Below are 16,319 nucleotides of genomic sequence, written 5' to 3' on the forward strand. Positions count from 1 at the left end.
TCGATTTCGTCTTGCCTTTCTTTTTAGTTTCTTTCTTTTTTAAGTTCCTTTCGCATGTTTTCCAAATTATGAGAGTAAGAAATAAATTTCAGAATTTTAAAATGATTTTGTACAAAAAAATTTCTATAATCTGTCCTTATTTTTTGCCAAATGATTTTAATATATAAAAAATATTTAATTTAATGTAAAATGCTTAAATAAAAAGAAATGTCAGAATTCTCTCTTTTTCTGTTATTAACATAACAGACTGAATCATTATCAACACATTTGGTAACGTTTTTAACTTATAAGGCAGTATTTGATTTGATTAATTAGGAAAAAAAGTTTTTAATATTAGGTATTCATTAAAAAATCATTGATATTTGAAAGTTTTTATATATTTTTAGCCCATTTAAATAATGAATATCAAAAACATTTTATTTGATTTTGCTCATTGAACAATTTTATTGGTTTTTAATTGACTTTTATAATTAATATTTTATTCTAAATAAAGATTTCTGGTTTAGATAATATTTTACATAAGATAAAAAAATTATGTTTATATTTTTACATTTTATATATGTGTATTATGATAACCATTAACTAAAAAATTAAGTGTGTTTTAATTAGAAAAAAATCTCTAAGTTAAATGTCACAATTTCTTTAATAACTATCACATATATTTCATTACTATTCACATAGCCACAAGAGATATAGTTAATTGAAAAATTGACAATAAAGTAATATGAGTAGTAATCTGAAACTAGTTAATCCCTGCCTTGTATTTTATATGGTGCTAAAATGTAATATATCGTGCGAGTGAATTTAAATTTTGGTTAGACTTGAAAACATGACACAGCAATCAGATTGAATTTATCAATTACTGAATCATTTAATTCAGTATTAGATTTAACATTAATCAGATCTAAAAATTGTCAAATATCATTTTTTTGTCAAAAGTTTTGTGAACTAGATCTTATCTCAAATGCTTTTCTTGTCTTTATTTTGTTCCACTTGTCAATACTTTCCTAATTGCCATTGTAAGTTAGTAATAATATTTTGAATTTTGCATCAAAGAATTTGAATTTTGAAACCTAATTTTATTGAAAATATGCTGTGCTTATATGTCAGATAAGCAGTAAATCTTACATGAAGGATCAAATTTCTTCTTGTTAATTTCAAAATTTGGGGAAATAAATAGTGCAATTCAGATGCCATATTTCAAAATTACGAGATTTCTCTCAAAATACCCTTTCATATCAGTAACTCTTCTAAGTAATTATTTATGCAAAATATCGGTATGTTATATATTTTAAATTAAAAAAATTACTTTAAAAATAAATTTTATCAAAATTTAGAGCAGAATGTTGTAAGTGCCATATTTATCACTATTATTACCATTTTATTACCTGTTTAGAATTACTGAGTTGGAAAAACCAAACTGTGCTGAAATTACCCTAAACTTGTTTTTCATTCTCTTGTAAAATTTGAAGTTTGGTATTTTTTCTGTCTTCATTTTTTAACTGAAAAATATTCATTTTTGTATAACATCTGAATAATATTTCTGTTATATTTTATGCAGTTGATTTTTCAAAATTTAAAATGGATAAAGAAGATTTAAAAAAATCTATCTGTATAAATCTTCGATGCGTCACTCAAAGCTCAAAAGGAGGTGTACCTTTAAATCAACTGCAGAGTAAGTTATTTTTTAACATCATTTTTAATTAATTGTGTGTTTGTTTCTTTCTTTGTATAAATGTTCATCTATTCTCTAGCTTAAATGTTTTCAAAAAGGTATTTTTAAAATTTTATAATATTAAATGTTATATTTATTTCTAAATCTTCCATTATTTTATTCTTCTATTTTCTAATAATGAAAGATTTGAGATCTTACTGTTTGATCTTTTCAGGTAGAAAATAAGTTTTTATATGTTTCCTCACTCATTTAAATTTGCTCATTTATTATATTAGGAGAGGGTAGCATTTGCATTAGAAAATCATTCACTCATTAGAAAATAAAAAATAGGAAAAAAAGACATTGAATTTTCATACAGACATATGCATATATAAATATGGCCCTGACATAACAGTGTAGATATTCTTTAAGGTAAATTGTGGCCATTATAAAAATATAAATACATTTTTTTAATTGATGAAATAAATAAACAATTGGAGTAATATTTTTAGATGCCATTTTAAATGGTTTCAGTCCATAATTATTTAAGGAATGGTTACTTGTGTATTAATTCATGATAATAATTAATCACTAAAAAAATCCCAAAATTTTGTCAAAGATATCAGTTAGTTTATTAACTATGTCTATCACTGACATACGGTTAAGTAAAAAATTTGCCAATGGCATGTTGTTAATACACAAATACAAAGGAATTCTATGCACAAACTGAACTTCAGGATCCTAAATCATAAATAAAATTAGTAACTGTTCACTTTATAGCTTCAAAATAGAAATACTTGTAATTTGGAATACCAGTGATAATAAATCATGGTTTTAGCTTTATTTTAAGAGGCTCACTAAGTTGATTAGAAGAAAAAAAAACTTTTATGCTGGAAAAGTAATTATGCTTTAAGAGGCATGGATAAAATAGATTGATTACATTTGTATGTGTAATATTTATATGGTAAATTGATTTGTTTCATCTGTATCATTTAAATTAAAGTATATGCCTTTTTTTCATTAATTACATGCATTGTAATAAATTTAACAGTGTTTGTGTATTAACTGCAGGCTGGGGATTAATTGCCAAAAATGTGATGTTACTCTATTGATAACTACACACTGTTGTACTGACTACAGTTACACTTAACACTGAATGTAGTTAAGCCAAAAGTACACCAATGGTATACAATTAATACTCAAGTACAATTTAATTATAAATGTTTCAGTATATTGAATTTTTTGTTGCCATTTCCAATTTTTCTGATCATTTTAATTTCATATACCTGAAACTGAATTTTTAATATCATATAAAGTATTAAGTTTAATTAATTAATATTAATTATAATTTTTTGTTTTCTAATTATTCAAATTTTTCCCTAACATTTTAATTTGTCATTTTATTTTTAGATGACTACAAACAACTTCTAGGGACACCAATTCCATTTAAAGATCTGGGATATAATACTTTGGAAAATTTTCTCTGTGATATTCCTGATGTTGTTTGCCTCAAAAAGTAATTTCTTTAAAATATCTAATTTCAAAAAATTAAAAAAATTATTGTACCAAAAATCAAATTTCTGTGTGGGACACTCTCAAATTTATTAGTTGAAGGAATGAATATTTTTATATTGCTTTTGTTAGATATACATATTAATAAAAATTAGATATTCTTCTGTTTTCTTCCAATTTTTCTCATTTTTTTTTCATATAAAATTTTTTTAGGGGGGGGGACTTTTATTTACACCTGATTTGTGAAAAATAATTTTTTTAAACTTTTTTTTAACAACACTATATTTTAAGTAGATTAAATCCGAAATAGGTGTATTTAAATTTAGGGAAAATGGGGTAAAAGAATTTCTAATTTTTTTTATTTAAATTTTTTTTAATTTAATTTCCATTTTGGATTTTTCTCTTCCTTCCTTGCAGGTGCATTAGCTTGGCTGTTTCATCTGAACTTCAGAACTTGATGGTTTTAAACTTTAAGATGAACTCTAGCAGACATTCTGCCATATATGCAAATATGCTACTTATTAAATCTGTTTAATTCAAACTTTCTTCTTCTGATATAGTATGAAAGATAAGATATGGAATGGCAGCTCATTTGCCATCTGCCTATAGTTCAAAGTTAAAAATTCTTGCTAAATAACTGTTGCGCAGTTAATTAGTTGAATTAAAAAGTCTTCCAAAAGGACTTTGGGACTTCAGGTTCTATTCAGATGTAAACTATTTGAATCCAATTTTGTTGGTTTTAATATTTTTACAATAATTGCATTTTCAGTTTGTTAAAATATCATTCTTGTTAAGTAAAAAAATAAAAATAAAATAATAATAATAACTGTCTCAAAAATAAAACTAATGTAATACTTTGGATTTTTTTTTTTTTTTTTTTTGCTGTTCTGTAAAATTTTAAAATATTTATATATGATTGTGTACTTCCGGCATATAGAATTATATCTAGAAGTGAATATGTTTTATTAAATGTCTAATGTAGAATCAGTTAAATAATCTGAAACTAAATACTCTTGTTTTGAGTCACTAAATTTCATATCTTCAGACATGAAACTACAAGAGCATGTGATTTGTATATATAAAAACTGTATAAAGTATAAATTAATTATGGTATTCAATTTCTTCCAGATTTTTAAAAGTATTTTATAAATATATTTAGTTTGTTATAAAATTTTGCATCCCATTTATATTAGAATGTTTTATTTTATTTACTTGCTCCTTTTGTATTTATGTAGGAGTTGAAAATATTTGCATATTCCAACAAATCAGCTTTTTTTTTTTTTACTTACTCAAAATAGAAATGTAGATGGTTCCCTCATTGTGGAAGGAGTAGCTGATACATCAACTGCACATATTGCTAAACTTATTTCTAAACAAAAACCTTCTAAAAAATCAAAAGTATGTAAATATTTTTATTTTTATCACAATTTCTTGTTCCGATGTAAGCTGCTTACTTTTTCTGGTTAATTTTTATATCTTCAAGTGAATTAATGTTTATTTCTGATTGTTTTTATTTTAATTTTGTTTTTTAAATACTAAATAAGTTTTATGTTAACATTTTTTAAATCACATCGATTATTTCTTGAGTTTTTTATAGAAAAGATTATGATTACATTCTTCAAATTTATATTTAAATTGATAGGAGGACTTATTATCTTGCATTGGTTTCCCATAAGGAATAAAAGTGTTCTTAGTTTTCAAAATCAAATGCTGATATGTTACTAAAATTAGTCACCTAATGATAAGTTACTATAGAAATTTTAAGAGTTTTTTTTTTTTTTAATTCATTTTTGAATTTTAGTCTGGTTCGGCAAAGGTAGCTGTTGTAACACGAAAATGGGGTGGTTCTATGAAGAAAAATTCCCACCAAAACTTAAAATCTCCTATGAAAGATTTTAATAGTTTCCCACCGAGTACTCTCGTTCGAAAACATGACCAAGAGTCTAAGGTAAATAATGTAATATGTTCTCTTTTATATGTAAATATAATTCAGAGCATAAGAAAATATTGCATTTTTTAAAGTATCAGTTTTATTTTGAAGTCTCTATTCTAGAAATTAGCTCATTTTAACTTAAATATTAATACATTTAATCATTAAAATATTAATTAATTGATTGTTAATAACTGAAACTCTAATAGATGGATTTTTTAAAAAATCTTATATTGAAATGACAGGTAAATATTATTATTTAAATAAGCAGTAAGAAAGGAAATAAAGTACAACATGAATAAAATAATGCAAAATTTTATTATCAAAAGAATAATAAAACAAGAATAAACTGAAAAGTCTAATATTTATTCATGTTTAACTATGCAAGAGCTACTAAAACAGATAGCTCAATCTTTTACTATTTTTTTTTTAAATTTAACTGTAAATTTAACTTTTGTAATTTATTTTTAGTTCATTACACTCAGCGATGATATATATTACTGTTTCACTAAATAAACAAATATAGCATTTTTTTGTATGTTATACTTTATAATGATATTGCACAATTTAAGTTATTGGCACCAGAAATGGCTGTATTAATTGCCTCCTCTATTGTCATAACTGAGTCTCCATTTTGTATGGCAGTTGTTTTGTAATTTCATATTATTTTCAAACCTCATTTTCAGCTTATGCACCTTACGATTGCTCAACAACAATTAAAGCAATCTGTCCTTGTGAACCTTCGAAGTGTTGTTCAGAGTTGTAAAGATGGTGTTCCTCTGAATCGACTCCAGAGTAAGTTGATGAATAACATATCATTAATATAGTTTTTATAATTCTTGCATACATTTATTGGTTTTATGCTTTTGATTAACCCCATTACTTAGAACTGTTGAATCTTAATGAAAATTTAGTGCAAATTTAAATGAAAATATAATTTAAATGTAAAGGCAGATTTTCATACTAATATGTTATAAAAAGATCTGATTATTATGAAATAGTGATGATAACAATGCCTTTCTATAAAATAAATTATTTTTTGTTTATTATTTATTGTTATTATCATTATGGTCATTATTTGTTTGAAATGGTAAATATTAATAACAATTAGATTACAATAACTGCTTTATGAGTTGATGATATATGATGACCTTACAGTTAGTGAAATCCACTGGATGCTCTATGTTTTTACTATGCATTCTTGTTTATATACAGAAAAAGTAAAATGTCCTATTTCAAATTTCTTTTCTTTTTAAAGTTTTTTAAAAGATAATGTGTATATGAAAATATGTCAGATTCCACATGGACGTAGCATTTTGTGACAACTTATAACAATCATACAATCTATACAACAATTTGAGTGCAGCTTTGGCTAACCTATATGTATATTGCAACAAAAAATATTTTCAAATTTGAAGTATACCATTTTTATTAAACATTGATTATGTGCTGTGCGAATAGACACTTTATCTTTTTATTTAGGATGATAAAGTAACTAATAACTAAAACTTAAGTCATTATCTTGACATAAAATCTGTGAGAACTTTAATCACACACTGCAGATACTTGAATATCCTTATCCCATTATATTATCACATATATTGTTTATGATAAGAATAATTTATTTTATGGAAATAAAAAAAAAAGTTAGAAGTCCTGTTTTCTTTGACTCTAACAGGAGTTGAGAGTTTTCTTTTTCCTTCATCAAAATCCCCATTTCCTGAAGAGGCTTGAGGTTTCATCTTGAACACTATGTAAATGTTAATATTAATGAAAATTATTGCTAAAATCTTGCTGATTTTACAAAGCATATTGACATTATTTGCTTGTCATATCATTCACTTTAATAGAAGCAATAGCAATCCATATTTTTGAATATTAATAAAGTTATTATTGTTTTAACTCAAAATTAAGTATATTGATATTATTTATAAGCTTGTTTGTATGTAGCAGTTTTTGAATTTGAGAAAACTTGTGGTTGTAAAAACTAAAGTTCAAGAACTGATGGTTATAATAAATTTATAAATTAACACCTCTATTCAAATTGTGATAAATACTTTATCTTTGCTATTCCTGTTTAGATATCATGTTCTCCAGTCTCTCCTTCACTCATCTGTACATTAATCTTATAATGAATTTCATTTTAATTTATTTAAGATTTAGTTTCATAAATGTAAATACTTTTTTTTGTAGAAGATTATAGGAAATTCATTGGATCAAATATTCCATTTGAGAATCTGGGTTATAGTACATTGTATGAGTTTGTACAGAGTATACCTGATGTTATAAATATTAAGAAGTAAGGATATTTTCATATCATAATTTTTCTTATCATGTCTTAATTTTTATTTTCATGTGCTAGCAAGGGGTATTATTTTGTGCAATTTTTTTAGAATCTGTATATTAGTATGAAGATTTATTTTCATTTAATCCAATATAGGATTCTAAACTTTTCTAAAAATTCTATGGCAGCAATTTAATACTGTGAAAGCATTCATAAACTGCAACCTCGGCATGATTTTTATCTCTTATTTCTGTGCACAATTGGGCTCAAGGTTAGAAATCACTTTGTTTAATGTATTGTTGTAATTTAAAGCTTCATGTTTATAATCTGTGATTAGAAAAATAACTTGGCATTGTCTTTAGTTTCCAAAATGTCAATCAGCATTTTAACTTTTATAATGGGTTGATGTTAAAGGAATTTCTAATATTATAGAGTATTTACAATTTTGTATTTTCAAAATTATACCAATAGGAACAGAATGCAAGAAAAGGCCTAATGTGATAAGGAAATATATCATGAAAGTAGAAAATTATTTTTAAAGAACAATTTATCTGCTTTAAAAAAAGGAATGAAAAAGTGGTTTTACTTTTATTGGCCTTTTTTCTTTTGGAAATTCAAAATAAAAATCTGGTTTGAACCCAAAAAAATGTATTTCAAAATGACAAAATTACAAATGATAAAAACAGTAAAGTGAAAGTGTGCTTAAAAATAATTACAGAACCTGTTTATTGATAAGAAATTTCTTTGGTGTAGTATGACTGCTGAGGCGGCCAGTGCTTCATTGAAGAAGGGAAGGAGAATGCAGAGATTTCATATGAAAACTATCACTGCATAGCAGTGAAAGAGTGAAACTGTTTTCTTAATTCCACTGCTTTAATCAGAAGGGGGGGAGGAACCTTGTTTAACAGTATAAACTTTCTATAGTGTTTAAACTTGCCATTTATTTTGGATTATCTGTTTTGCTGTCAGCTTAGAGAAAAGTTGTAAATGATTTTTTTTTAATTTATACGTTATTTTTTTTTTTAATGATTAAGGAAAATGTAACTTCCTTTAAAAATAGCATATTTTTAATAGAAAAACAAAATTGTTGTAATTATATATATATAAATGTTTTTTTTATTGTGTAGGTTTGTTTAAACTCTGAAGACCTTCAGCATTAAAATAAATCTATGCAAAACATTAATATTAATGTCTTGTACTATTTTAAATGCATTAAAAGTTTCTTAAAGACATTTTATATCCACAAACATTAATGCAGGTGGATTTAATTAATAGTATTTAATTAAATCCACACAAACATTAATTCATTTGGATTATTAATAATATTTTAATACATATAGATTTAAAGACATTTTAAATCCACATGTATTAAAAAAAATGTATCTTTTGTTAATGATGTGCTTTATATCTTAATATTACATTTGTTTTTGTAATTTTGTTACTAAAGTATAATCAATAATTTAAAAAAGCACTAATTTAAATTTAAATTTCTTTGTACAGTAAAGTTTTGGGTGACATTGTAAGCAATCTATAGTATAAACAAGTAACCACATATTATGATTTTAAATTAATTTTTTTTCATGAGAAATAAAAATTATGAATTGGACAATCAAGGACATATGAATATTATTCAAAACATTTTTCTTTCATAGCATTCAGCGAACTAGATATAATAAAATATTTATCCCTATTAGCATAAAATGTTCAACAACGTTTTATGCTGTCTTCATGATATTATCATGCATTCAGAATATCAAACATCCTTGTGAAGATATCATACAATATCTGGTCCTAAATTATGCAATAATTTTAACAATAGTCACTGTGTGCATAATTCAACAATCTGTAGATATAAAGCTTCTTCTATTTAAATATATTTTTGTATCATGCATTTGATTCAAAATGTTTACTTTATTGAAATTTAATTTTAAAGTAATGATATTTTCTAAAAGGCATTTTTTATTGCTTTTACTTTCTGTAATTTTGCTAGAGATTTCTTAATGTGATTAGAGTCTCTGATGTCATTAATTCTTTTATATTGTTAGTCTTTGATATTATACATTAAAAAATGCTTATGATTTCATAGCTTAAAGGTACTAATACTGTTTGAAAATCAAACTTTATTGGTATAATTGACTGTAAAGTATAATTTTATATCTTATTAAGGCAAATTAATTAAAAGGTTTATTAGTGCATTAAAAAGGATTTTTTTAAATTATTTTCTATTTTTTAATGTTAATTTATCACTCATTAATTTTAATTTATCACTCATTAATATAAATGCTGTGGAGTATTGAAACCAATTTTTTATTCTCCATTTTATTATTAAAATGTGCCATGCATATGGAATCAAAATTTTTTTTAATTAATCAATTAATTGATAATAAGTTTCTGTAAATATTAAAATTGTGTGTAAAAAAATCAACTAGTAAATTTTAGTTCTATAAACATGAAAGAAATTAGTCTAAATAGAAGTTATATCCAAGTTATGTTTGCTTCTTACAAAGGAGTCATTTCCATTTGATATAGCTCTTATCTTTTTTGGTGATCAAAAAGTTGTTGATAATTGTCTGGTAAGATAAGAAATTTTTTTTACCCTTTTATGATAGATTTGAAATTCTTCATAAAGTACTGGTAAAAATGTATCCCTTTAGACTCAACAGTTCCTTAAGAATATATTTGAAATTTATATTTCTGACATTATATAATATTGACTTCTACAATTTTATAAATTTAATAATTGATTTATTAAATGATTAAGTTATAAATATATTTAAAAGAATTATACTTTTGACAATACGATATAGACTGTATAATTTGATTGCATAGATAATAATATAAATTTAAAACATAAATAAATACTCTTAAAATACATAGTTCTAGAACTTATAAATTACTAGTAATTTTTTATGTAGAACTTCAGTATTAAACTAACCTTAATTTAAAATTTAAGATTCAATTAATTGACATTAATTTTAAGTTTTATATACTTTTTCTAAATGTAACACTGTATATCTTTATTAAAAATGAAATTCTTTGAATGAAATAATAGACTAGAAAATTATAGTACAAAAAAGAAAAAACTTCTTATCCAAATTGTTTATAGTAATTCATGTAGTCTTTGTTTTACTTATATTTCATTTGAATTCTTAGGGATGTGAATGATCAATTTATTGCTATAGGAGTAGTTGATGAAAGAACAGCTCATCTCTTTGGTAATCCACTGAAACCCAAACCTTTGAAAACTGTGACCCCATCAAATGAACTTTCTAAACCTGGTGTTGATAATTCAACCATGCTTCAGAATTCTTCTGAACAAAAGGCTGAATCTCCTTCTTTTTTCAAACTTCCCCAGGATAAAGTGGACTTATCTGATTTAAATAGTATCCTAAAACATTCACCAGCTCAAAAGAAAGCAGGAAAAAAGAATTATGTTACTGAGGTTCTTTCTAAAAATAAGGAGATGCATGCATCAAAAGAAGAAATAATGAAAACAGAGGTGAAATTTATTATATTTTTGTATTTGAAGTTGATGATAAATTAGAATAATTCAGAAAGGTTGAAATGTTATTCTCTTTTTGTCTCCATTTAATCCTTTGATTCAGGAAGTTTTTTTTTTTAAATGCTTTTCTTAGCAACAAAAAGTGTTGTATTTAATGCATGTTACAACCACATGAATTAAAGGGTTAATTTTTTTGGGGGGAGGGTGGTCATTTTATTTTATTTAATAGAAATAAAAATTAATAATTTATAATGTAGTGAGATTGTTAAAATGAGTCTTTATTTAAATTTGTATTCTATATTTAATCGAAATATGTAGGATATACTATAGTTATTAATAAAGCATGAAAGAAAAAAAAATTGACCTTATAATGCTTGATTTGATGCCTTCTTATATATTAAAAAAATTCATTTATTTACTCACTTTTTAAAGGATTTAGTATTCAATTAACTGCAATTGATATTATTTACATATTTAATAATAATTTTCTCATACTGAATTCCTGTCCAAATTGAGGGATTGTTTGATTAATTGAATAATTAAAATTATTTAACTAAATGAGTAATCAAAATTGCTTTTACGTCCATTAATTTTATTTTTCATTCTTTAGAATTTTTTTTTTCAAATTCATATAATGTATTCTTTATATATACAGGATAATATTTAAAGTACTTTTAAAGCTTTTAAACTCAATACGATATCTCAGATAGCCTGAGAAGTAATATGTATGTATGTATAGTAAAGTGACTACACTGAATTTATTGAGCCAAGCACCTCTAGCAGAGAAATGTATTCTGTACCATAATAAAAAACACCCAGACACGTACAGATAAAAAGTTTCATAAAGTTTTCTGTAAAATTGGTGTATATATTTACGTTTATGAACTTTTGTTGACTTGGAAAATGGTTTGTCTGAAATTGAAAAATGCATACTCAGATTCCTCTACCCTTCCCTCTGTCAAGTGCATTTTTCAGTTTCTTTTATTATTTGTGTTTACTTTTTTTTGTTGATTAAATTTTACTTTGTGGTCTCTGAACTTAAACAAATTATATGATAGTACATTTTTCAATTTTAGATTATCCCCTTGCCAATGACCCCTTGGTATGGAAAGTTCATAATTTTAATCACAAATATCACTGCCAATTTTACAGATAATGAAATTTTGCCCTTTGTTTTTATTATAGTATAGTATTTATATGTTATATTACATTATTATATATATTATTATAGTATAGCTATATTTCTGTGTGCCTTCAAGGTGGGTTAGAGTACCTGTTTCTGGTTATAGTGCAACCTATATCTTTTTTAGTTATTTTTTGTGACTTCCATATTTTATACCTGCTTTGGATATAACTTGTCTCAATAAATTCATTTTATTTTAGATACAGGTTATTTTATTGGGTATACAAGATGCCATTTTGAATTGAAAAGACTTATGAGGACTTTATCAGTCACCCTGTATATATGTGTGTGTGCGTGAATGTTATTCCAGATGCAATTTTTTTTTTTAAATGACTTAATAAAATTTTAAATGAAAGGATTTCTCATAGCCTTCTGAATTATGAATTTGATGTGTTGTAACTTTAAATGAACATTTTCCCAATAAAAGCCATTTCACTTTGTTTAATTCTTTTATGAAAAACATTTTTATAAAAAAAATATTATTTTTAAATAAAGAGCATTTTGCTGATATGTCAGTTACTCTAATTTCTAAGATTTTTTTAAAAAGGATTTCTATATTTTGTAATAAAAATAAATAATTAGATAAACAATAGTTCAGCCTATTTTGCTTATTAAAAATATACCAGGCATCCACTGTATTTGTAGCCTAATAATTAATTTCTAATTTTTTTTTAAGTAGGTAAATAAATTTTATTGAAAAAAATGCTCAAAATACTATTAAGAATTACTTTTTATGTTGTTTGAATTGAATAAACTAAATAAAAAGTAAGTCTAATTTTTATATTGTTTCCTGGTCCTGTTAGTTAAAGTTATAACATTAAAAAAAAAAAAACATGTTAACATTTTTAACAAAAAAAAATTTACACTAATGTATATAAAATTATCTGGGTTATAAAGTTTTGAATTCTATTTTGGACTTTTTCAGATGCTGCCTTGAGGATGATCCTCAAGACATTTCCTTAAGGCAGCCATTGATTCATTTATAATGATGAAATTTTAATCTTCATTCCTCAGTCAATTTTGGTTGTTGAAGATTTCAACTATTTTTATTTAAGATATATGCATTAAGAATAATTTACAAGATATGATTAATTAAACTGAGAAACTATATAAAATTTTAGACTTTATGACATTTATTAACATCATAACATAAAATTGTATACATTATTTAATTTAAAGGATCCTGGAAGTGAATGCATATCTAATGGTTTAGAAATTATTATTGTCTATGATTAGTGTAGTTTCCTTGCAAATTTTCTATGTTTATTTTCTCTCATAGTTTATATTATATTAACAGCAATTCTCACTTTTCTTTGATTATTTATTTCAGCCCCTCGAAGCTGCTAAACCAGTCATCAGCTGTAAAGATAATTCTGCACCTGAGGTTCCTTTATCATGCCAGAACCAAAATAAAATTCTTGAAAAAAGTAATAAGAATTTACCAAGTACTTCTGCTTTACAATGCAGTAGTATTCCTGCTAGTGAAAATACAGTAATGAAAGAAAGAGCATTACATCTTTCCTGCAATTTACCTTCCAAGTCTAATATTAAATTAGTATCCAATGACCCAGTCCAATCTGAAAAGAAAATTAACTGTACAATGTCTTGTAAATCTGATCAAGATAAATCATCAAAAATTTCCTACAATTCTGTTGAAATCTCAAAGGATGTAAAAACAAGTTCTAAGAAAAATCCTGTTGTTTTTAATTCTAAAAGAATTGAGCAAAGAGCAAGAAGAAAAGCTAAAGAAAGTAATGATGCATATAATACCTTGCTTTATATTTTGGATCATGTTTATCTTTTGGCTTCTTGCCAGAATGTATTAACTTTGCATGCTTGAATTTAATCAAATTTTTTATAAAGGTTTTAGTATACTTTTATAATTTTGCATATATTTTATAATGCGGTACTGCTCTACTTTTATTTCCTCATCTAAACATTTCTCCTCATTTAATCCCTCAAATTTCCTATATAAATAATATATTAAAATCTTCAGATATATGTTTAGGAAATTTATTTTTTCCTATTACTAACATGGTGCTAAGCAATTGAAATAAAAATTTTTAAAAATGTATAGTGGCATTTTACCAACCAGAAATACTTCTAGTAACTGTAATGTCAACTGAAGAGGGAGTAAAAATTTCAGAAATCTTTATAAACTTGAAAGAAATTTAAAAAAAAAAAAAGATGCATTCAGAAATCCATTTTAAATGGCATATTTTTGTAGGAAGTAATAATTGAGTTTTGCAATTGAAATAAAATTTTGTTAATATTAAAAACATAATAATTATTCACATTTAAATGTTTCATTCTGAGAAATAGCATTTATTGCTTCTTAGATAATGCCATAGCAGCATTATGAAAGATGGCAAATTTAAAGAATATTGTTTGCTAATGGATTCTAAAACCCTCTGTGCTTTTGTGCATGTGAATGGGTTTAATTCATCAAAATAAGGGTGAGAGGGAAGATGAAAGGAATAGATGTTTACTTTTAACAATAAAATAAACTTGGATTACTTGCAGACTAAATTAAAATAAAATAGACAGAAATGACACAATACTCATTGAATGAAAAAGTATCTAATAGGGCGAGAATCAATGTCTAAGAATGATGAAGAATTTCCTGTCTCACCCCTTAGTGAGATATTTTCGGCAAAAATTGGCTGTCTCAGGATACTGAAACGAACAGTATATTATACAGTATTTAAATTCCCCTACTGCTGGACAGTGAATTTACAAAATAATGAAGGCAGAATACTATCAATAATTTATTTACATTGAATATTTATTTGCATTGGTACTACGAAAAAAAACAAAAAAATTATTATATTAATTATGTGCATTTGTGAAAACTTTATATTTTTTTCTCAATCACATTTTTGCATTTGAAAATGATTTCCCTCAAGTTTCATTGTTATTCCTCTGCTCCCTTGAAAGGTATAGAAAAAAAGAGTAATATTGCATTATGGCCATAGTGGTTTGATGCTAAAATATCAACTTCAAGTTGATAGATCTTGGATTCAAGACTCAATTTCCCCCTAAAACTCCTTGTACATTAGGATCAAGTATTTGAAAATTCATGTTTAGATCTCCTTTTGCTAATTTAGAAGTTTAAAGAAGGGATGCTTGCTCAAATATTACTTTTGTCTCATGATCACAGCTCAAAAGTACATGATCCATGTCAAAATAACTGTTAAATTCTTATAATTAATTTAATTTTTGCATGTTAAATATTTCTTTCATTTTCTATTTTTCTTGACATTGTTTTTGCTGGGGGGCTGTTGTGCTGGGGGGGGAGATTATTTTAAAAACTTCCATATTGACTCTCTATTAATCTTGCTCTTTGTTCTTCATTTTCTGTTAAAGATATCCATAAATATGAATGCCATATATTTATGATGCTGTAAAGAAGGATAGTGGAAAAAAATCCTCTTCTATATTCTAAATATTTTAAATTGGAATTTATAATAAAAATAGCCACAATCCTGAAAAAAAAATTATTTTTCCTTTTAAAAGTTTCACTGTATGATGATAGAAATGACAAATAATATTACTAATGTGCTCTTTACTTTTTCTATTTCCAGTCATAAATGTCTCTTGTCTATACATTTGTTCTTCATTTCTTTTGTTATTGAAATGTTACTTTGATTGTCTTTTACTTTGTTTGCTTCTATGATTTTTTTACTATTTTGTAGTCCAGAATCAAATTCAAATTGCAAGCTTAAGTCCTTTAGTGTGGATGCACTTCATTCTTTATGGACCATCAAAAATGGTATGAATTTTTTTTTATATTCTTTGTTTTTTTATATCCTGTATCATTACCACCAGTTTCTTCAAAAAAGATATGCATTTTTTTTATTGTTATGTATAAATATATGCATATTTTTTTAATAAAAATGATTATTGATAAGCTCTTGTATTTACTTCTTTTTCCTTTCTTTTCTTAAGAATTTTAGTTAGGCTTAGGAGAATCCATAAGTTTCTAGGATGTAAAGAAATGATAGATGATTATGACAATTTAAAAGGGATAATAAGGGGAAACTAGAAGATTTGTATGGTGTTTGTTTGTTTTTATTGTTATTAAATATCTTGAAAATATTCCTGCCAAGTTTTTTTTTTTTAATTTGTAATCTGCTCATTTGCAGAGTAGCAAAATACATTTAATGACTTCTATTACTTTTTTTGCTAACGGCACCCTCAGTGGTTTCCCTGACAAAGCAATGATCTCAAATGCTAACAATGGACCAAAGATCT

The 16,319-nt window shown here is 24.8% G+C and overlaps 1 protein-coding gene across 1 annotated transcript in view; it reads left to right on the top strand.

The window, feature by feature from the left end:
- The first annotated feature begins 317 nt into the window (after positions 1 to 317).
- LOC129968677 (uncharacterized) overlaps positions 318 to 16,319 on the top strand; it is a 29,315-nt gene continuing 13,313 nt past the window's right edge. The window contains exons 1-10 of the mRNA XM_056082809.1: positions 318 to 337; positions 1,562 to 1,675; positions 3,065 to 3,170; positions 4,465 to 4,564; positions 4,968 to 5,114; positions 5,783 to 5,891; positions 7,290 to 7,395; positions 10,534 to 10,879; positions 13,396 to 13,816; positions 15,761 to 15,837. Coding sequence (XP_055938784.1) covers positions 1,582 to 1,675; positions 3,065 to 3,170; positions 4,465 to 4,564; positions 4,968 to 5,114; positions 5,783 to 5,891; positions 7,290 to 7,395; positions 10,534 to 10,879; positions 13,396 to 13,816; positions 15,761 to 15,837 — 1,506 coding nt within the window. The 5' untranslated portion in view covers positions 318 to 337; positions 1,562 to 1,581. The remainder of the gene's footprint in view (positions 338 to 1,561; positions 1,676 to 3,064; positions 3,171 to 4,464; positions 4,565 to 4,967; positions 5,115 to 5,782; positions 5,892 to 7,289; positions 7,396 to 10,533; positions 10,880 to 13,395; positions 13,817 to 15,760; positions 15,838 to 16,319) is intronic.

Source organism: Argiope bruennichi, chromosome 5 (assembly GCF_947563725.1).
Source record: "Argiope bruennichi chromosome 5, qqArgBrue1.1, whole genome shotgun sequence".
NCBI lineage: Eukaryota > Metazoa > Arthropoda > Arachnida > Araneae > Araneidae > Argiope > Argiope bruennichi.